Source organism: Camelus dromedarius, chromosome 7, assembly GCF_036321535.1.
Source record: "Camelus dromedarius isolate mCamDro1 chromosome 7, mCamDro1.pat, whole genome shotgun sequence".
Classification (NCBI taxonomy): Eukaryota; Metazoa; Chordata; class Mammalia; order Artiodactyla; family Camelidae; genus Camelus; species Camelus dromedarius.
The window spans coordinates 13,726,684-13,750,701 of record NC_087442.1 but is presented as its reverse complement, the minus strand read 5'-3'; the positions used below and the strand labels follow the sequence as shown (position 1 = coordinate 13,750,701).

Here is a 24,018-nt window from a genome sequence, read left to right as displayed (position 1 = left end):
GTAATTCTTAGTTCATCTTTTACTGTAGGAATTATAGTCAGTAAAAGACCAAACCCATTGGAATAGCAGAATCCTTTAAAAGTCCAGTTTTAACTGTATTTTGAAACATTTTTGCAGTATTTCCTTAGGATTCTTCTGAAGGAAGGCAAGAAATATTGACAGAAGAGAGACTAGGAGAGTAAAACACAGTTATTCTCCTTACGAGCAGTAGATATTTCTCTAATACTAGTGATTAGGAAACTATTAAGCTATAAGTAGTAAAAAAGAATTCTGCAATCTTTTTTACTCCCTTTCCCCCATCCTCCCGTATAATTAATCTTCAGAGGCATTCTCTGTGTTTCCTGAATGTCTCATTGCCAGTTCCTTAGTTTTAGTCCTCAAAGCTCAGAGTACGTACCGTGCTCTCTTGGCTAGGTACTGTTGCCCTTTCCTAGAAGGCCTTGCTTTCTCCTGAGTAATGAATCCTCATCTTTTTTAGAGACTACCAGGTTCAGTTTAGATTTGTCGTCCTTTCCTTTTGGCAGACTTCCATGACCAACACTGGGTTGGATTACCCTTCTTTGTGTTTACAGAGCCCTTATGTATATATCCATCATAGTGTTACTGATTTTTATCTACTTTAATTCCATTTGCATATTTTTCTATGAATGTGATTAGAACTTTTGCTTCTTCAAGGGTAGGAATTTTGCATTACCTAGTGCTTTATATATAGGAGCTTAGTGAAAGATTGATGGTGAACAAATAAGGTACCAGGTAATGTCTCCTGTCAGAAGCTATAAATAAGTACAAACTTTATGTTAAATTTTCAGTTTATTTTAACTTCAGTAGAAAGGAGACAATATACAGTGTTGTCATCTCAACTGTTTTGACTTTCATCTTTTTAAGAAAATTTTTGTCTTTTGTTTTTTGAACAGTAGCTAAGTTTTCAGTGTGAAACCTGAGTTTAAGTTCAAATATATCTGAAGGTATCAACAAGTATATTTAATGAATCATTATTTATCTTTCATGCTAGCCAGGCTTTATGGCTCCTCAGAACTATCTAAAACGTGCATCAGGAGTTTTGATGAGTGTCATGGTTTACATTTGAGATGGGTAATGAAATAGTTTGACAGGAGGTCTTATGTCTTTACCTTGAATGGCAGTAAAATACAACAGAAACGATTGTTACTTAAGATAAGGAGCAGGGTTTGGACAAATTTGATGTTATTTTTAGACCTTGCCACAACTTAATTAGCAAACAGATACTAGCTATCTGAGTTATAAATAAATTCTATGTTTCTTTTCAGCAAAAGAAGGAATTTACAACATAGTACCTCAAGGGCAAAAAACAAAAGTATTTATATCCAAGTGATTTACCTCATAGTTCCTCTCTTAGAACTGATTTCCTTTTAAGGAAGTACTCACATTTCTGATGTAATAATTTTTTTTTCTTGGCAAGGAAGCTTTATTATTCAATTTCCACACTAAAAATCGTAAGATATTTGAAGTGCTGACTCACTGTAGTGTGCCTAAGGGAGGGGAAAACAGTTTTTTAAATAAAGCGATCAAGCATCTTCCCTTCCTGACATGGACGCATTAGCATGGTGACTGTGAAGACACAGGGTAGTGAAGAGGGTTGGGGGACCACATAGAGGCCCGAGACTAGCAACCAAAGATAAGAAATGGTGAGTAGGGAACACAGAGCTAGTAAGCAGAGACAGTATCATTTGGATTTTGGTTACATTAAGCAAATAAGTAAATGGATTGAGCAAGTAAGAAGATATGTTGAGGGTAATAGTAGCCAAGTCTTTTGCTACCCAAGAAGTATGTAGAAATATAGGGGGAAAATAAGGCCATACAGAGCCCTAAGATATGTTGGATTGGAATTAGAGGAATAACTGTGAACTCAAGAATTTTATACAGAGAGATGTGGAAGTAGCTATAGATGTGTAAGTATGTATCTGTATGTGTTTATATGTTTGTGTGCTACACCCCAAGAGCAGTGAGCTCACTGTCCTTTCAGATCTTGGTTTCTAAATATCAAGGAAAGTGAAGAAAAGTACAGATTGTACCCAGAGCATCTTTTACCAGAGAAATAATAGGGATATGTCAAAAGGACCAGGATTCAGCCTAAAGGGGCTCCCCTTGGGCAAATCCACAAATTTGAGGCTCAGACTAAATAAACATAATAATGGATTGCAACACATTGAATTAAGTAGGAATAAATGAGTCCATGATGATTATAAATAAGTAAATGACAATGAAGGGAAAAGTTTATGTAAATTAATAAGACTGGGAAGAATAGTGAGCATAAAGAAGCACATTTGGTCACTAAGGTAGAGGAAATTCAAAAGCAGTTTTCTGTGGATACTCATGTGGTGGGTAGAGCACTGATGACTTACAGGATTTTAGTGTAACCCTAAAATACTTCTTTGCAAAATACTAATCAGTTACAAAGCGAGAAAGTAGTGAATTTAAGAGTAGCGAAATTGGGCCGCAGAACTGCCAGGTGATGAAGGTTAACATGGGCAGTGGTGGGACAAGGTTACATCCTGAGCTTCCCCGAAGGATGCACTGAGAGGTGCGCTTTATCATTTGTGTGGTTTTCCTGACAAGAATGCCGTACTAATCTGATCAGGTGGAAAGACTCTTAAACTCAGGTTGAAGGTCATCCTACAGAATGTAAGGCCTGAAATCTTTAAAGCCATCAAGGACAGGAATGAGAGGGAAAGACTGAAGAGACATGGCGACTGAATGCAACCTGTATTCCTTGATAGTGTCCTGGAAAGAGACAGTGTTGGGACAGCTGACATTTGAATGAGGAGCCTAGATTGAATAGTGTTGTGACAGACTTGTTTTATGAATTTGGAATTTGCTGCTTACGTTAGAGGATCTTTGTTTTAGGATATACTCACTGGAATGTTTAGCAGGGAGACAGAACCTAATGTCAGAAGCTTCCTGTCAAAAGGTTCGTGAAAAGACTAGTAATAATAGTGTATGTGCACAGGAGCAGTGGGTGGGCCCTGGAACAAATGTGCTAATATATTTAAAGTTGGGAAATCTGGGTGAAGGGCTCTATTCACTTTTCTACAATATTTAAATGATTTCAAAATAAATTATTAAATTTTAGAAAACCATAAAGCATGAGGATTTATTTTACAAAGGGAAGTCTTTGGAATCATTCTTATTTTTTTCTTTTTTTTTTTTAAATTTTGGGTGGAGATAATTAGGTTTTTATTTATTTATTTATTCTTAATGGAGGCACTGGGGACTGCTAGGCATGCACTCTAACCCTTAGCTATACCCTCCCCTTTGGCATCCTTCTTTTGATTAGCATATTTTGAGTATGTTTTATAGTGAGAATTATTTGAAGATGCAAAAAATTAAGAAAGGGAGAAACACTTAGGGAAAGAACATTGTATCGGGTGCTAATTGCTTAATTAAACATTGTGCCATGTATTCTGTATAGTCCTAAAATAAATTCTTATTTTTTGCTCAGAATTTATTATAGCTGTTTGAGAGAATTTAGCAGTTGAAGCAAACTTATTTATTCAACAATTATTTATTGAATACTTGTATATCAAGCAGCATTCTAAGTACTGAGGGAATAGGAAACAAAAGAAAATCTCTGCCCTCAAGGAGTTGGATTTTAGTGAAGAGAGACAATACCAAAATAAGTAAAAAAAATATATAGACTGTTACATTGTATTAAGTGCTCTAGAGAAAAGTAATTAGAGGAGCATTGGAGTGAGGGTTGTAATTTTAGAGAGGGAATTCTATCTAAAGAAGGTGACATTTGAGCAAACCCCTCAAGGAAGTGGAGAAGCAAGCCATACCGATACTCAGGGAGGGTATTCAGGCAGAGCTGAAGTACAAACAGCAGGTGCAAAGACTAAGATGGGAGTTTTTGTGATGTGGGCAGCAAGGAGGCCTAAGAGGCTGGAACACAGTGAGTGAGCAGATGTAGGGTGAGTAAGGTCAGAAGTACTGGAAAGCCAGGTAGCACTAGCCTTGTTGTTCATTATGAGGACTTTGGTTTTGAATCTGAGTGAGATGGGAAACCAGTGGAGGGACTTGAGGAGAGGAATGACAGAATACGATTTATATTTTAATCACTCTGACTGCTGAGAATAAACTATAGGTAGTTGAAGGCAAGGGAGAAATAAGGGAGACAAGTTGGAAACTTACTGCAATGAGGTGGCTTTTCCAGGGTGGTAACAGTAGAAGTTGATAGTGTTGATGGGAGAATTGGTGAGATTATCCATATCTTTTAGTGTTAGAGTGAACAGGATTTGCTGACAGATGGAATGTAGGGTGAGAGGAAAAGACAGGAACCAAGGACTAACTAAGCAGTAGGAAAAACAGTTTTGCCAGTAATTGAGATGGGGAAGATCATAGGATGAATAGACTTGAGAAGGATCAGGAGTTCCCGTCTACACATACTAAATTTGAGATGCCGGTTAGACAGCCAGGTAGGGATATTGAGCAAGCAGTTAGAAGTGCAAGTTCAAAGAGGGGTCCAGGCTTGAGAGATAAATTTAAGAGTCATTTACACTATGAGACTGGAAAAAATCACTAAAAGTATGTGGGTGTAGGAGAAAAGAGAACAGTTGAAAGATTGAGTCCTGGGGCATTCCAGGTGTGGGAGAGGAGAAGGAACCAACAATGGAGACTAAGATGGTACATTGGAACCCAAACCTCTTCTCAGTGGCCTTAAAAAGTAGCAGCTGGTGAAATGAGGGTAAACCCTGAGCTCATAGTTTGCTAGAAGCCAAATGAAGAAAATGTTTCCATAAGGGCCAAGTGACCACCTATGAGAAAAGCTACTGAAAGGTCAAATGGAGTGGTTTCAGAAAAGCATAGGAGGAGAGGAATGAGGGACATTAAAGATAGATGAGTCTTTCAAAAAGTTTTGCCGTAAAAGAGAGAGAAAAATGGGCCAGTTTATGACAGGGAAGAAGGATCGGTTTTTTAAAGGAGTTTTGTTTTTAGCTGGGAAATGTTAAAACATGTTTGTATGTTGATGGGACTGATCCAGTAAAATGAAAAGCTTGATTCTGGAGAGGGGAGAAAATCATTGGCCAATGTCTTTGAGGAAGCGGAGGTGTTGGGCACTGTTGCACGAGTGCAAGGACTGGCTTTAGCTAGAAGCATGGCCAGGTAATCCCGTGTAATAGGAGGGACCACTAGTACTGGTCGGTGGTGGAAGTTGATGGAAGACCCTTGATTGTTCCTGTTTTTTCAGTGACTGGTTAGCAAGACCATCAGCTCAGATGGATTTTCACATCTCCAGCATCTCCTCCCTCAAAGAGAAAGGAGGTTTGAAATAGTCAAGTAGGAGAGTAGGAAAGTGAAGGACCAGAGGAATGTCATTTAATAGCCCATCCACCTTAGGGGCCCACCTGGAGTAAACAGGCTGTGTTTGAAATTTGGTCAGTCCCTCCATCAGTCCAGTCATAGTCAAAAGTTAGTTTAACTGGTATTGTTTGTTGGTTGTTATTTGGAGAAAAGGTTGAGAAGGGGAAGGGCGCGTATGTGTAATTCAAAACATGAGAGAAAGGGGTGTTGAAGGTATATATGCAAAGAAATGATTATCATGATTGACCCTGGGGTTTGAGCTGGATAAGGAGGAATTGAGGGCTGCATAAGGGTAGTGGTGAGGTGAGATGGAAGGACAGGGAGAAATTTTAAGAGCAAAGGTTATGGGATCTTTAGGATTAGTGGTATCTGGGCACTAGAGGGAGTAAGCTGGAAAGAAAGATCATCTAGTTGATATTAAAATCATCAAGAATTAGGACACGAGTAATGTTGGAGATGGGGGCAGTGAGCCAGGAGTTAAACTCTTCAAGGACTGAGGACAGCAGTGTGGAGTGGGGTGGGTGTACCGGGTGATGCCACGAGATTCAAAGCACAGGAGCAAGGAGAACCATCCACTAGCAGGCCTAGCTGTGGGCCCTTCTTTTGTTTCCTGAGCAAGAGACTAACTTACATTTTCTGTAATTCATTAGCCCTATAATCTAAATTCTGACTCCTTCTTGGAAAGAGTAACTGAAATAAAAGAGCAGAATGTGTGAAAATTTTTTATTTCACAAATATTTGATTGGTGCTTCTGTGAATTTTCAGTGATTCAGAAAACTGACTTAACCTGTCATTTTAAGATAGTTCTGTTCAGTTTCGTGTTTAACAGTATAGCTGAGTTATACCTCAAAACTTCTAACATGTTTTGGAAGGAAAACTATGCTGTATGTTCACTTTTTGTAACTTTGGATTGCTTATTTTGTGTTGGCAGACATGATACAAAGACCATTTTTTTGTGTGTGATTATTGGGAACTTAATTATTTGTCTAATAAAGTTTTCGATGTTTGGTTGTCTCTCCTTTTTTCTAGATTACATACCGGTTACGGCACCTCCTTCGAGCAAGGTGTGATGCTTCCCCAGTGACCAACAATACCATCCAATTTCACTGTGATCCTAGTTTCTGGGCTCAAAATATTATCAATTTAGGTAGGCTATTATGTACGTTTTCTCAAAGTGTCATTTGTTTCTGGAACTTTAAATGATTATGAGATTATTGCAAATGTATTCCCTTCCACCCCCAAAATGTTTTTATTATCTTGTTTTAAAGACAGACTTTTCACTAGTATTTCATTAGTGTGTGTATATGTGTGACACATGCATGAATATAAATACGTGTAAACATGTGGATGATATGAAACATCCTTTACATTGACTCACAGTGTGTCTGAACTTCTGCATTTTAGTTTTTTCCCCCATAGAATCTTGCTTGTACTGTTAATTACATATTTATAGAATGGTTGATACAACTTTTGACTTGTGACTGCCATTAATACAAGATTTTTTTTTAATATTTAGAATGTTTTCTGTGTGAAAACAGTATTTCTCATACAATTATTGGCTTACTTGCTCTTGAGACCCAGTCATCAGGCACCTAACGGTTCATTTGCTTTATCTTGCTCGGGAAGACTTCTCATTTTTTTCTTTTGCCGTTTATGTAATAACTATATGTTTTTAAACTTCCTAATTGAAGTATAACATGCATACAGATAAACGAATTTTAAGTACTAGAACCCACTGAATAATCGCCAAGGGAGACTACTGTGATGATATTTGGTAACATCGACTATCCTTGCAGGCAGTCCAGCGAGTAGGAAGTGATTATTTATCTTTCTTGTTACATTATATGCTAGTAGAAAAAGTCTTCAGTTTTTACCTCCTTTCTTAATTTCTCATAAGGAAACTATAGAAACAGAAACGTAAGAATTCCCTACACATTCTTCATCAACCACCAACATTCCCTTTGATGACAGTTTGGAGGCTCACTGACTGTTTCAAAATCATCAGAGGTGGTTGCTCTCTCATTCCTTTCCTAAGCTAGAGTTTGGGTAAGAAAGGAAGAAATGGCTCAGAAGAGAGCCAGTGCTTTCCAAACACACCAGGAAAGGAAGAAATAGGCTTACTCAAATCTCATCCTTACAAGGAAAGAGCTGAAAGTGTGGTAATAAGGTGACCCTTTAAAGGAACAGTGGTGAGATGACCCCTGCAACTCAGTACAGGGGTCTGAGTACTTTAGAAGTACATATTGATTGATTGATACATAGCAGGCAACTGGAATCACACATGGTCTGACCTGTATAACTAAAAAGAAGCATCTTAATACAAAGTGTGTGTATAAGTAACTATCTCGTATCCTGCCCCATCCTCCACCGCACCTTCAGCTATGCAGAGAGCCCATCCCAGTTACACGTCCACACAAAGTCATATGTACAGTTGTAAGCATATCCCTTAAAACGTAGACTACGTGATGTAGACCTATGTAAAATTAAGAATATGTATAACTGTACACACATAAATGGACATAGTTTTAGATAAATCTACATCAGCAAAAACAACAAAAAAAGCACCTCCTGTTTGTGAGGAGTTTGTAAAACAGTATCCTTCACTGTAGGACTTCTCCATGCTGTCATATACGGCTCTGTAAGTTGTCATTTACAGTGAGATTTACATTTTAAATCTTCCAAGAAGGAGATGAGTTTCCCAAACTTGTGTGTCTGTGGCTTCTGAGAAACATGTTATGGAAAAATACTGATATGGATGAATATTCAGTTAATGTCTTGGTGACTTTGGGTAAGTTGTTCAGTCTCTCTGACCTTAGATCCCTTATCTGTACAAAGGTCTTTAACAGTATGTATAGACCTACTGTCACAGTACCTAATACATAGTAAGTATTTAATGAATAATAACCATATTTTTAGGATGTGTATGCTTAGTAAATCAGAAACATTTAATTGAGTCTCTACTGTTGAAGAAATCAAGCTTTGCCTTATGCTAGGACCAGACCTATTGGAGGTACCTTTAAGCTCTAACAGTATAGTTGTAAGCCAGAGTTCTCTGTCAGATCAGTAACATGGTGTGCACTGTGACAGTGTGAAGAAAATGTCAGGTTTGCTTGTTTTGATACACAACAGCACTTCTCATAGTATGGTCTGAGTATGGGAAAGACAGAGGCCTCCCTTTTCTAAGTATATATCCATGTGGGGCTGGATTTGCTTCATGTATTTCAACCTAAACAATATTTTATGACACATAATGCAGAAACAGAGATGAGAGTTCAGCTATTAAGTCAGACATTTAAAGAGATGTTCAAAAATGTAAAATAGTGCCACTCTTCACTAAATTCTTTTGAAAATAAGTTATTTTTTCCATAAAAATGTGTTACTAAGGATTGTGATCTTTAAATGAATTAGTGAGAAAAATATTTTATGGGTGTTTTTGGTGTTTTGTTTTACTTTTTTTTCTTAATTTTGGGAGGTAGTAATTAGGTTTTTTAATTTATTTATTTATTTTATTCATTTTAATAGAGGTTCTGGGGATTGATCCCAGGACCTCGTGCATGCTAAGCATGCTCTCTACCACTGAACTGTACCCTCCCCCCAAAATGTTTTTAATTCTGATATGTAGTTTCAAATATGGTAAATTTTGATTGATAGGACCTACATAAACAACAACTCTTTGGGACTTCTTTTTTTAAGAGTGTAAAGGTTTCCTGAGACAAAAAAGTTCCTTAGCAGTTCTGAAGATCAGCAAAAATAGCCTTACAAAATATAGTATTTCACTCTCAGAAAATCTTTAGAACTTAACCTTTTCTCTCTAATTAGGTTCTTTAGTAATCGAAGATAAAGAGAGTCAACCACAAATGCCTAAGCAGAATCCTGTCGTGGAACAGAATTCACAGCCACCAGGTGGTTTATCTTCAAACCAGTTATCCAAGTTTCCAACACAGATCAGCCTAGCTCAATTACGACTCCAGCATATGCAGCAACAGGTAATGGCTCAGAGGCAACAGGTGCAACGGAGGCCAGCACCTGTGGGTTTACCAAACCCTAGAATGCAGGGGCCCATCCAGCAACCTTCCATCTCTCATCAGGTAAATTTGGAAGCAGGCCTGTCCTAACTTAGATAATTGTAGTACAGTTGTATTCAGCAGCTCTTAATAACCAAGTCATCCATCATCCATGATTTAAATATGTGAATCTATAAAAATTTATCACATTAAGGATCCCTGATTTAACTCCTAGTTTTTAGCCCTTCTCAAAATAAATTAATGGTTTATTTAGCTGGGACATCTATTCTTATCTGCTCTTCATCATCTTCATATTATAACAGAGGGTAAATTATTGCATTCTTAACACATGCATATGGTTGATGGGAAAAGTTGTGTACCTGTAACTCAATTCTTATATTAGTGCTTCAGAATGACTGATACTTTAGGTATCTGTTCTCTGTGGGATGCAGTGTCTAGAAAAGCCACATGGCATCTTTGAAACTAGGGCAGAATGAGATGGAAAAGGGCAAGGGTGTGATTCGTTAGAAGTCTACCTTTTTCAAACTTTACTTCTCAGCAAATATTCCATGAACCATTCTTACTTTTACTAGATATAAAATAATCTATTTATTTTAAATCCAATTTTTGAAGATAAAAGGTTTATACACTTTGTTAAATAGTTTAACAGTCCTGCTCAGGTTAGATGTGGACATACTTAGATTTAATAAAGGAGTGGAATGTCTAATTCATTAAAAATTATTATCTTCAGTTACTTTTATTTATTAATTTATACTCTCCCTATTTCTCAGAAGGGTTTGAACTGATTTACAGTAAATGACACAAATGAAATGGCACAAGAATTAATAAGTATTAATAATGCTCAAATAAATTATGCAGAATTAAGCTAAGAATTCTTATTCTGCTTAAGAACAAAACATAGTTCAATTTTTGTCAACCGAACAAAAAAGAAACAGGATTAATATCTGTATTATTTAATAAAAAGAAAACATGCCATTAATTAGGGGAAATTTTTACTAGTATTTTACTCACACTAAGAGGAATGTATAATGTGGTTCTTTATGAAAAAGCAATTAAATGGCATAATTTTTTGGTAGCAATTTTATAAAACATACAGATGATTTTCACAGGAGTCTTACTTGAACCCTGAATAAAAGTTGTGGGCTTATGTAGATCCTGATCTTGTTAATTTGCTTCTGTGAAGGCCTGAGGTGCTGTATTTGAGATTTACGGCTGTCTAGTAAATTGATAAGAAGGCATGTCAAATCCAGGAGAATATTAGTATGACCATTTGATTATTCCTCTCATACTTTGTTTTAACCTAGGTTTTTAAAGGAAGTAAATAACAAGCAGTTTAAGAGGTCTTTGGTGAGTGTTCCATGGGAAAAGAATTGTTCGCTTTAGGTACTAAGAGTGCAACTGGCAGAGCAGAGAGTTTAAGAAAATTGAGGAATAATTTTGTTACTACCTCTGCAGACTGCAGGGTGATATGTTGCAGATAGACTGCAGAGGACCAAAATTTTTCTGAAGAAAAATGTGAAGGGGAAGAGAGAGAGGAAATAATTAATTGTTGAGAGCCTAGTGCTAAGCATTTGCGTGGTTAATACTTATCTTAAGTGTCTGAGAGATGGTAAAGTGATTTTTATTTAATACTTTATTAACCTGAAATGGTATAAATCCATCATTTGTACTAATTCCCTTTTCACTAAGAAGTGAAGAACTAAGGCAGTTAACAGATACTATGTGACTTGGTCACATTCTCATAAATAGTTATTTATATAAGCAGTGACAAAACAGAAGTGACCTCGATCGAGCCATTTGCCTGCTTATCTCAGAAATTTGCTTTGATCTTATCATTCCTCTCTAAGATTTACTGGTGTATAATATATGTAATGTACAATCTCTATTATACAGCCTAACTTTCCCACTTGGAAAGACGGTTGACTCTTGAACAATGCAGGGGTTGGAAGCGCTAACCCTGCATGCAGTTGAAAATCCACACGTGGTGCCTCCCTGTCCGCTGTTCCTCATCTGAGGATTCAGCCACCACGGATTGTGTAGTACTGAAGTATTCACTATCAAAAAAATCCACATCTAAGTGGATCTGCACAGTTCAAACCTGTGTTGTTCAAGGATCAACTGTAAAGTAGTTTTCTCATCTTTTGGTCATTAACCTCACACACTGCTCTTTTCCTATCTCCTCTCAATAGCTCCTGGACCTTCTTTCAATATTCTCTTCTCTCATTTTTTATCTTCTCTCTGCCAAATAGCCACTCCTACATTATTCACTCATCAATTTTCCCTCCTCTCTAAACTTTTACACTGCCCTGCCCATCTGCCTTCTTAGTTTTCTAACAGTTTATTTGCATATACATATGGGAAAATATCTGTCTATAATCAGGTGTGTATGAGTGCCTCTTTGTGGAGGTGTTCAAATCTTACTAAACATCTGTCCATGGGACACAGGTACATTTAAAGGACTGCCTCTGAAAGTCACTTATATGACAGTTCTGTTTCTTCTTTCTCTGAAGATGAGCCATGTAATCTGAATGACTGAGGGGTTGAGTGATACAGTGGTGGAATACATAGTTTGATGACTGAGTGGTACAAATTGATAAATCTTGTGCATTTCTGTTTATTGAGCAGTATATATTATACTCCATCATACTTCAGTGGACAGTTCTAAGTTTGTTAGCTCTAAGTATGCTATTTTACACTTACTGGTTCTCACTCCTGGGCCAGATTTACTGCTATGGAGATACTCTCATTCATATGTATACATTAATTCTCCCAAACAGTGGCTGGATGTTAAAAGGACATCTGCTATCCTTCGTGGTTATACATAGTTGGGAATTACTGACCTAGGATAAAATTAAAACTGATAATAATAAAAGTATTTTGAATGAAGATGAAGATAATGATGATTATATGTCAGTTTGCTTAGGCATGCAATTATTTTTCTATTCTCTCCTTTTTTTTTTTTCCTTCTTGTGAATTAATTGACTCCATTTAATTAAAAGAGCACTGGTTTTGCTATTTCTTTTATACTCATAACTAGTTCCTAATCTTATTTTGGTTTCAAGTTGCTTTTCCTGTCACAGGGTTCTTAGAAATTAACTCAATCAACTAGGAGTATAGGAGAGGGGGGAAAATTGTCTCACATCTCACCACACTGTGATTCTCTGATGGCAGGGTGGACATCCAGTCACACACTGATTTCTCACAGAGCTCAGTACTCTGGCATCAAGTGTCATTTCTTGACTGAAACAACATATAAATCTCAGTCAGGGTAAGGGGTGTGAGAATAGGGTGGGCAAAAGATTCTATAAGTAGTCTTCTCCTTTTAGGATCATTTTGGGTGCTTTTCCACTTTTTAAAAATTGTCTCTTGGATAAATTTAGAAGTTTTCCACTATTTCCACTACGATTCCCCAAATCTTTCCTGTTTGTGTTTCTATGATATAAAATCCTTCAAACCACAAAACTTCAATAGAAGAATCAAAAAGATTACTCTGGCTTCAATCTCATGCTTCTTTAAAGTTTTGACGTTTTCTCTGCTTTTCTCTGATATGTTTCTATTCTTCACCTACAGAATTTCCCTTGGTCTTGAAATAGTATTTAAATCTTTTCATTGGGTCTGTAATTGCTAGCCACTCTTGAAAGTTACTGAGGGTGAACACAGTGCCAGCTGATTTGTAAGAGAGGGGAAAGAAGCAATTTACCCAGGAAAGAAGAATAAATTCTGAAAATAGAAGAAGGAAAAGAAAAGAAAAGGGGCAGAGCTATACTTTATAGCTGTCTGCCTTCACAGTGTCAGAGTTTAAGGGGGTGCTTCTTCAGCCTTATAAATTCCACATTTATTTGTCCCATTTTGAATGTGGGAGTTAATAGTTCCATTTCTAAGAAGCTCTAATCATACAGTTAAGAAGTATTTACTTTGCAATTAGTTGCCAACCGTAGAGAGAATTGGATAGTCAAGATGAGACTGGCATATAAGATTACCTTTTTCTAGAACACTGGTCTCATTTTCTAGGGCTAGCATTTGTAAGCAAACTACGCTTGCCTTCCCAGCCCTTACCCTATCCTGTAATCACCCAGTGTTGTCCTTGAAGGGTTTCCTTTCAAAATCTATTTTCTTTTGGGGAAACTCATCCTCTAAGCTGTAATTAGTACCTTAACCTCCAGCTAAACACATGTTTTGGTAATGACAAATTTTGGATTAAAGCCTTAGTGCTGCCTTTTATGAGCTGTGTGACTTTTTTCAGGTTATCTAAGCTTCTTTATGTTTAGTGTCATAAGTTGTAAAATATGGGGAGGGTAGTAACAAGATAACACATGTAAAACGCTAATCACAATGCCTGCAGTATAGTTCAATCTCAGTAAGATTCATAGGTTTTTAAATGTTACTAATACAATCTGTTTTCATTATTGTTTTATTGCTTGAAGTACAGACCTTGGAGCCAGAGTACTTGAGTTCAAATCTCAGCTCCATTCCTTCCTATCTTTGTTAATCTTGGGCAAATTATTTAAATTCTCTGTATCTTAGTTTCCTTTTCTATAAAATAGAGATAATCCCTACCTCAGAGGATTATTGTAAAGATTAAATGAGTTAACACATGTAAAGCACTTAAAATAGTACCTGACATGTAATAATTGTTCAAAAATGTTAGCAGTTATTATTCTGCCACCATGTTACTTTAGGAGGTTTGAGGAGGACAGTTCTTTGCAGAAGATAATCATCAGTGACTTAGAAAAATACCAAAGACAAGTTTTCCCTACTTCGCAGTATGGCCTAGATCCAATCCTGGTGTAACCTACTTAGAATTGAAAAATCCTCTCCCAAGTCTCCTTCCTAATAAAACTTCTTTTCTTTAAAGTGCTTATATCTATTCTAGAAGGCTGTCCGCTCCCCCCATACCCTTGTTGTCATATTAGTAAATGATTCATCTGTGGCAAAGTTGCTGTCTTTCTGTAAAGTTATAAAATAGAGTTCTCTATAATTTGTCTTTCAGGAGATGATTGTCACTGAATTGGTTTAATTTCTTTTTTCCAGCAACCCCCTCCACGTCTGATAAATTTTCAGAATCACAGCCCCAAGCCCAATGGACCAGTTCTTCCTCCTCATCCTCAACAGTTAAGATACCCACCAAACCAGAATTTGCCACGACAAGCAATAAAGCCCAACCCTCTGCAGATGGCTTTCTTGGCTCAACAAGCCATAAAACAGGTATATATGTTTACCTTCTCTCCTCGATTGCTTTTTCTGCTTCTCTCTACTTTAGAATCACAGTGAACTTACGGATAGAGCAATGGTTATGAAGAGCAAGAGCAAGCTTTTTTCTCTTTTAAATAAGCGAGAGTTACAGTTTATTATTACAGACCCAAGGAGACAAAGCTAATAGAAAGAATCTTGATGGTTTGTAATTAACAAGCCACTTATACAGGAGTGAAGGCCCAGAATAATCATTGAGTCATAGGTATTAATTTTTGCAATATTGATGTGTATTCCTTTTAGGTCAGTACATTAAATTTCCTAAGGCAGAAATATTCTAACAAATACAGGTTGCATACTTCAGAAGAGAACAGTAAACAAATTTTCAGAGTGTTTCAAGGAGACTTCTTGGAAACAAACTTATTATCACACAGTTTTAGTTTGGACTACATGTATATCTGATAAAGTTTAATATTTAAGGTTATATATTAAATCTGTGAAGGTATAATATTTATATTCTTAATGTCTTCAGGTAAAAATTTTTTTTACGCATTATATTACCTTTTAAAAAAATAAAAGTTTCCCCTGTGCTTTGTCTTCTCCAGGCACTTATGTCAAGTCTTTCCAGCTTAAGACTAGGAGATTGATTTCAGCTTAATTTTTTTGCCCAGACCAAATTAAAGAATATGATGCTGTTCCCATAATTCTGTGACATTCATTTTGATCAAATGATTTGAAAGTAATATTCTAGAAGTACACATGCTGTGTGTATATGTGTGTATGTGTTTTATAATTAGTTTGACTTTGATGTAATATCAGTACATTTTCTAAAATAATATTTTAATTATTTTCAATAAATTTTATACCTATCTCTATTTTATCATGAGAAGTGAGGTGAAAAGGTCAAGCTGTAGCTTGGTGTTAAATTGTTTATTTTCCTAATAATTTTGTGGCCTTGTATACATTTATTCTTTTAAATCTTATTTGCCCCAAATAATAAGTGAGTGCCTTGCAGAATTGTGTTGAGACTTAGTACTAGTGTAGATAAAAGCACATTCTGAGTGCTCTAATGTTGACATTACCTCTTCCCTATGTATTATTTTTAGTGGATAGACACATACTCTAAGAATGTTTTTTAAAATGTTTCCTGGTCAAAAATCTAAACATGAATAGATAAATGAACAAACTAGGAGAAAATAAAATATAGTGAGGAATTTTGTTTTAATTGGTAGAGTAGCTTAACAATTTATAGTATACTTATACAATAGAAATGCATTTTAGCTATTAAGAAAGTGCAGTAATCTATATGTGATCTCCTGAGTATATTATATGGGGAAAAAATCAGATTTTTGTGAATTATTCTCATTTTTGTGTTTTTGTTTATTTTTTTTAAGTCATATACATAGGAAAAATCTGGAAAGATTCACATCAACTGTAACTGATTATTCTGTGACAGGGAGGAGAAAGAGAGGTTGATGGTGATATGAGAGGTGGGTAGGTGGTAAAGATGCCATTCATATTCACAGGGTTTTTTTCGATGGAGCATATAAATTAGATTTTTAAAAATTAGAATATTTCCGACACTGTCACTATATTGTGTAGTTCATATGTAAATGATGCTGTGTTTGGGAATTTTTTTCCCCTGCATAGTCTTAAAATACCTCTTAGTTGGTTTTCCTTCCCCCAGTATTTTATTTTGAAAATTTTCAAACATAGTTAAGTTGGAACAATTGTATAGGGGACGGATTAGTCTGTTTGCCTTCTTACTTACTATCGTTATACTCACTTATCCATCCATCCATCAAACCTTATTTTTTTAGACAGCAGCAGAGGTCATTTCTGTGTACTTTAGCATTCCTAGTATTAAAGTATTTATCTCAGCCTTTAACATAAATAACAGGGTGTCCTCAGTTGTGTGTTGATGCTTAATTACCTGTTGATATCTGAGAAATGAGTGAAAACAACCAGACAGGAAACCTGAAAGCCACGCTGTGGGGCTAATGTTTGGTGGCTGAGGTTCTGCACTTGTATGAGGGCTGCTAGGCATGTTTGTTAGGAGAGTTATTAGTGTCGCCATCTTTAGGTAGTGGCCCAGTTCCCAGAAGATCTTTCTGTTTTATGCCTCAAATGCAGGGCCTGCCTGCTCATTGAAGCCCTCTAGGGGGAGAAGGTTGGTGGTGGCCAGAGGCAGCCTGGGCGGGAAGCTCAGCATTCAATGTGTGTATGGTTTCTTAATTCTCATTGTCAGTGCAATACTTCTGCCTTCAACTGAGCCTGGTGCCCTTCAGTGCAAAGACATTGTTTTACCTATTCTAGAGAATAAACTTTCAGCCTTCTATCGAAGTAGAGGACATCCTTACTATCTTGAGGTAGCTACAGATAAAACAGGGAAGGAGTGTGACATTTAATCCTTCTTAAACAGACTCAATAGATCATCCTGTAATTTTAGCCCCAGTTTCACCTCTTATGCTCCTAATTCCCAAGCTCCTAGGAGTTCTGCAGTTAATGCTGGTTTACTTCTCTGTTTCCTCACTGCCAGCTTAGGTTTCAGCTTTATCAAAGTGACCAGTTCATTTGCTTTTTGTCCATTTGCTTTCCAGCTTTCAAAATGCGATTTCTGTCTTCTCTCCTGTTTTCTTTGTCTTTATGGGTCAATACCTTTTAAAAAAAGTTTCCCTTAACTGTCATTTTAGTTTCAGGTGTATCAGGTAGGGACAGAAAGAAGAAAATGTGTATTTTTGCCCTCCATCTTTACCTTGAAGTTGCTGTGTATATATTTATATTGATTTTCCAATATGTATAAGCTTTCCAAGATTGGGTACTGTGGTCTTCTGGTGTATACTAACTGTTGTCTTCTGGTAAAAATCAGTGCTTTTCATTTTTTATTTTTGGACAGGACTGATGAAAAATTATGTATACCTGTGCCCTCTCCCCTTTCCATTAAAATTACAATTGGATTCAAATAGCACATTCTTCTTTCACTGTGTTTTGTGTCTGGAACAGGGATTAGATGGACACTGTATGTGACAGGCCTGCTGATAGAACCTTTCTTCTTTCCTTCTTGCCGCTACAGTGGCAGATTAGCAGCGGGCAGTCTGCCCCATCAGCTGCCAACAGCACGTCTTCGACTCCTTCCAGCCCCACCATTACTAGTGCGGCGGGATATGATGGGAAGGCCTTTGGTTCGCCTGTGATTGACTTGAGCTCACCAGTGGGAGGTCCCTATAATCTTCCTTCTCTTCCAGACGTAAGTATCCACAAATGTCATACTAAGAATCTTTCCAAAATTTTAACTGAACTTGAATCTGGTAAAAGACATGGATTTGTTGGATTATAGGTTGTGTGTGATTTTAGAAGTTACTTTTATCCTTTAGAAATATTGTAACAGCAAGAAAAATAAAGAGATTAATGTTGACACTTGAACATGCTGCAGAATATCTTTCATGGCACTGGAGTTAAAAGTGTAAATGAAGGATTATGGTGATGGAATATGGAATCGAAGCTGGGAAAGGGGAAAAGTGAGGACATGGGAGGGGTACTGGAAAGCTGAGCTGCAGGGATGTGATATATTAGAATAAGGTTAGAGAGGGAGGCTAGAATATAATAGACATCAGAAGAGATGGAGACAGATTTAATAACAGAAATGAAAACATTTTCTTTTAGGTTATACTGACTAGTGCAAAATTACCTCTGATTTCTCTTATATTTAAATTAAGTATATTTACCCTCTAAACTAACTTTGTCAGTATGACTTCTTAAAAAATCTTTTTCAGAGGCAGAAAATGTAACATTCTATAGGCAGATCTCCGCACATAAGTTGGTACTTGTTTTACTGATTCTCATCCTGCAAGCTTAGGTAATCATGCATACAAACATTAAAAACTTTTAAGAAATTTTGTAAGATTGTGAAAGAACTTAAAAATGTTTCATTGTTTAGTTTGGTTTTCAACTTACTGAGATCCACTAATAGTTCCTAAAAGTTGCATCATAACTTTACCAGTTATTTTGTTTTTTAAATAGTTGTTTTATACTTTAAATGGGTAGAATACCTGTATTTTTCATGCATAGGTGGTACATATGAAAACTTTTGTCTCATTCCTATAATTTTATTTTAGCTTTTAGGATTACTCCACAACGTAAATAACTTTTCTTACATTAAGATCTAACAAATCCAATCATTCTGGTACTTTTTGCACACTGAAAAATATTGGCCAAGGCAATGCCCAAAGAATATTAAGCATAAATAACCCTATGTGCTTCCCACCTCCCCCAACTGAAAGGGCACCCACTAGAAGGACATTTTCCCCTGCAGTCCTCAAATACAGATGACCCTTTGTCCACGAGCCTCTGGCAACTGGAATTCCTCATCTGAACCACAGAATAAAGAAACTGATTTGAGTGACTATTTCCTGAATCCTCAATCCTACCAAGGATGGTTCATAACTAGTACCATTCTAGATGCAGAGGCAAGAAGTAAATTCATTATATACCATCTGTGCCCTTGGACGGTAGGACTTAATTTTCATGAAGAATTTTGGTTGAGAAATGTTAGAACTATGTTAGACAATTGAATTGGATTTTAATCACAGAGACATTCTTAGGAAATAAATGATAAATTTAAACATTAAAATACTTGCATCCAAAGTACTAAAATCTTATTCAATAGCAATCAGTATTTTGGCCTAGCAGTCAATTAGGAAAGAAGTGTTATTTATATAGCTCTCACATTAAAGAAAGAATCTGTAAGTGATCAATTTTTTTCCCACCAAACAGTAATAATGTATTTAAGTGAAGTTAGTGTTCTGGAAATGTTATGTGTGGACTTACTTCATCTATCTAGTGCAAACCATGGCATCAGTTTCCAAAGTGTAGGCCAAAGACATGGGGGTCCCTACAACCTTTTCAGAGGTTCCACAAGGTCCTTCCTGGGTAAGACCAGATTTTCTTCATATTCTTCATCCAAAACCACGCATCTCAGCAGACTGAGTACAGAAGCAGATGTAAGAATCCAGGTGGCTATTATTAAGCCAGACACTAAAGAAATTTGCAAAATGTGAAATTGTGCTACCCTTCTCACAAAGTTTTTTTCTTCTAATTGGTACCTTTTGTTACTTTTAAATAAATTAAGAAAAAAATTTTAATTGTTAAGGGTGCAACACAATACTCCTTTCTCCTGGCTTATGACTTCTGAGATAATGTGACTCAGTATATTTTTTAAGATGGTATATTAAGAAATGTGAAAGCTTTTTTCAAGATTGTTTATGGGGAAAATATGCATCAGAACTTCCCAAATATGATATTTGCATATTTTATTATTTGACAGTAATTAAACTATTAAAATTTTCTTACGAATTTAAAGTAGCTCTTAACTTGCAAAGTCGGGATGCCATGAAATAATTTCTTTTCTTATAAGATTGACTGTTCAAGTACAATTATGCTGGACAATATAGTGAGGAAAGATACTAGTCTCGATCATGGCCAGCCAAGACCACCCTCCAACAGAACTGTTCAGTCACCAAATTCCTCAGTGCCATCTCCAGGCCTTGCAGGTAAAATGAACTTCATTTAATTTTATCAGTGTTTTTTCAGTTTTTATTCTACTTGAATTTTAAAAATCACCCTCCCCCCTCCTTTTGTTGTGTGGTTGAGATGGGTCTGAATTTTGCATACTCTTTAAAATTAATGTGCTTTCAAAGTGGGAAGCAAAAGGTAAACCTCTGTACATTTTCAATTTCAACAGAATTTAGAGACATTATAGCACTCCTAGAAGACAAGCAGTCTTATAGTTTCTCTTTTTGATAAGTTACCTGTACTATCATGTCTCTTTTTGGATGGAATGTGACGGTGGGAGTATGACTGGACAAAACTTTTCTGGAAACTATTTTGGCAGTATTGCTAAAGCTCACATTTAGCTGGTACTGACTCTGTGTCAGCCTCTGGACAAAGTACCTTCTGTGCATTGCCTAGTAGAATATTTGCTTCAGTGCCTTCCATTAATTAGCATCTGTGTGGCTTGCTTTCTTGGACTACTTTTATCAGTCCCTACCAATGTTTTCTTGTCCTCTGTAGCTTTCACTGTCACCAGTGTCCTCACTAAGCTCCTACCCTGGTTACTCTAACATCGGACATTCAACAGTGTCTGGAGAGATCTTTGATTGTCACACCCCTGGATGCTATGTGTGGAGAGATGCTACTGGCATCTAATAACTGGTCGAGGCCAGGGATGCTGCCGAATGTTTTTACAGTGCACATACAGGCCTCCCGTGTCAAAGAATTTTCTGGCCCAAAATGTCAATAGTGCTGAGGTTGAGCTGAGCCCTGCTAGTTGAAGGAAACCCAAACAGTGCTGGGAGTTCAGCAACTACTTATTCTTTTGTACAATTTCATTATGTGTTTCCAATTTTAGTGTAGTACTAAGAACATTCAATAGGAATTAAATACAGTTATTAATTCACTTTATGAATGTGTATGATTTCCTCCTCAGGACCTGTTACTATGACAAGTGTACACCCGCCAATACGTTCACCGAGTGCCTCCAGCGTTGGGAGCCGAGGAAGGTAAACTGACTTAATTTATTCTCTAGTGCATGAAATCGGTGACGAGATTTCTCTTGTCAGTGCTCAATGTGCTTTAGTACTCAAAACATTTTGAACGACATCCTTTATTTCCAACTTTTCAATTAAATTTTTAATAATTATTATATGTTAATTTAATTAATGGGTTAAGTTAAGTACAATTTTATCTTTAAAGATATAAAAATGTATGTAGAAAATAAAATATCTCTGACTTTAGCATAATAGCAGGGAAAACAAATGAAATATGTGTAACTCAGCGTACTGTGTAGGAAAATGCACAAGTAAGAACTTAAGGAAAACAAATAATTTGGGGGGAGGTTCTTGGAACAAATAATAATTTTATACTAACTTTGGTGTTCTTTGACTTTTCTAATGGCCAAACATTGATTCTGCTTTAAAATAAATTAATTTACAGTTGTGGAAATTTTATTGTAACTTACTGATTTATGCATCCACTCATTATGTCTGCCAGTTTGTCCTAAATAGTGAACCCAATTCTTACTTTCCTAATCATTTGGAAGAAGCCTTCTCTGAAGGGAAGAAACTTGCCTTTAATAACTATGAAAACATAGTAGCTGTCTGTAAAAGGCTTTTGTCCCACTACGTTTTTTAAATAGCAGAACACCAAAAAATTATGTCCCTAGTTAATTATGTTCACACTTTGTGACAGTAAGTCTTCAATGTGGACCTAGAGTTTTCTTTGTCACTGACTAGAGAAGGAAGTGGGAAAACCTAAAAAAAAGTGCTAATTCTGAGATAGTTCTGAGATCTGGCTGCCTAATTTTACAGCCTCAGGATATTGAAGTCAGTTTTCTTTTAATTCAGGTTTTATTTAAATTTATTTAAATTTATTAAATTTCTTTCCAGGTATATAATGTAACTATTTAGATAGGTGAATATTTAGTACATTTCTTAATACATTATTGAAACTGTTTTGCCTACAGCAGATGCATTTCAGTTAAGGATCATTTATGGCTGATGTAACATAGTTACCATTGCTGTGAAGATACAGCATTATCCCAAAAGCTATTGTTATACTTTGAGATACTTAAGGTAGCTTTCTTAGACTTTTTTCTTTCTTTCTTTCTTCTTTATACTTACAGCTCTGGCTCTTCCAGCAAACCAGCAGGAGCTGATTCTACACACAAAGTCCCAGTGGTCATGTTGGAGCCAATCCGAATAAAACAGGAAAACAGTGGACCACCTGAAAATTATGATTTTCCTGTTGTTATAGTGAAACAAGAATCAGATGAAGAATCAAGGCCTCAAAATGTAATTTGTTATGATTGCAGTACTATTCCTATTTAAGGGATAGAATGAGAGAAACTTTAAAATAGCTCATAGAAGATAAATGTAAAGGCAGGGAATTGTCAACCTAAAGGTTGAAAAATTTGAAGAAATCTCTCAGTAAATTAAAACAAAAAGATTGATTGAATGGAAAACAAGGAGAAGAGTTTAAAAAGTCAGAGGCTTAAACAAGGAGGTTGGGCATTTGAAAGAGTGAATGGAGTAAAACACATGGAAGGTAATTGCCAGAGCAGTGATACAAGGAAACTTCCTGTTAACTGAAGGGCATGGGCATCTGAATGGAAAGGGCCTACCAAGTATCATAACAATTAAATGAAAAGGAGACTCAGGTCATATCATCATCAGTTTCAGAATACCAGGATTCTAAACAGGTTCTAAAGGCTTCCAGAAGGAAAAAAACACCTTATACAATGAATCAGACATCATAATGTCACCAGCTCCTCAACACAGACACGCAAAGCTGAAAGACAATAGAGAAATATCAAAATTGTGAGGAAGGATATTTTGTAGCCAGAATTCTGTACCCAGGTAGATTATCAATTATGCACAAAGATTAAATAAACATTTTTAGACATGTATGCAGAGTCTTAAATTTTTAATTCCCATGCACTTATTCTCAGGGAGATATTTGAGAATACGCTTCATCAAAACTGAAGTAAACCCAGAAAGAGGATGACATAAGATCCCAGAAATGAGATCTAACACAGAAGAGAGGCAAAGAAAAGGGCAGTTAGCCCCCAGTGCCCCAGCTCCTCCGGTACACCCTGTAGCAGGACAGAAGAATCCATTAGGGGAGTATGTAATGGTGAGAAAAATGTTCTGACAGTATCGAGAAGCATTTTATAACCCTGTTGGAGATTGTGAGAATGACTTGGAGATAGATAAGCTAGAAAAAGAAGCAAATGGATTAAATTTAAAAATAAGGTAATTGAGGAGGGGAGGTTATAGCTCAGTGGTAGAGAGCATGTGCTTAGCATGCACAAGGTCCTGGGTTCAGTCCCCAGTTCCTCCACTAAAAATCCATCTGTCTATCTATTTAATTACCTCCCCCCAAAACAAGCAAAAAAAGTAATAAAAATAAGGTAATTATTTACTCATAGTAAAAACAAAAAGATAAAAAAGGAAGTGTACTCATAGTACATTCTGTGCTTATGCAATGCACAGTATTTATATAGTCATAATGATGCAAACACCTTAATACAAAGATAACTAAAAACTAGGCATAATCAGGATATTACCTGAACACGCATTTGACCAAAAATTGATTTTTCGGGATACTTACTTAACCAGTACAGCAGTGATACTGACCAGTTGGAATAGATGCTGGCTATGAACAGTTACCACTGGTGCCAACCAACTAAAAAGAAATCAATGCTTAATAAAACTATGCTAAGAGGTTGGTATAAATGGTGTGTGTAAGTATAAGAAGGGTGTGGAGAGTCAGGAAGGAAAAATTTAATCTTTCACAGTAGGGAAAATACAAATATTTAAAAGTGAAAATATGTTTAAAATAGGAAATTTGGGAAAATAGAGTCGAAGCGTATTTAGAAATACAGAAGTAAATAGCAGAAGAAAAAGCTAAA

General features: G+C 36.3%; 1 protein-coding gene across 2 annotated transcripts in view; it reads left to right on the top strand.

Moving 5' to 3' along the window:
* Positions 1 to 24,018, top strand: part of TRIM24 (tripartite motif containing 24) — an 81,466-nt gene that overhangs the window by 51,167 nt on the left and 6,281 nt on the right. The window contains exons 8-14 of one of the 2 annotated variants that reach the window (XM_031455447.2): positions 6,367 to 6,484; positions 9,157 to 9,425; positions 14,394 to 14,567; positions 17,626 to 17,799; positions 19,966 to 20,101; positions 21,037 to 21,109; positions 22,231 to 22,399. In XM_031455447.2, the coding sequence (XP_031311307.1) occupies positions 6,367 to 6,484; positions 9,157 to 9,425; positions 14,394 to 14,567; positions 17,626 to 17,799; positions 19,966 to 20,101; positions 21,037 to 21,109; positions 22,231 to 22,399 (1,113 nt within the window). The remainder of the gene's footprint in view (positions 1 to 6,366; positions 6,485 to 9,156; positions 9,426 to 14,393; positions 14,568 to 17,625; positions 17,800 to 19,965; positions 20,102 to 21,036; positions 21,110 to 22,230; positions 22,400 to 24,018) is intronic. The other variant, XM_031455448.2, reaches the window with a different exon arrangement.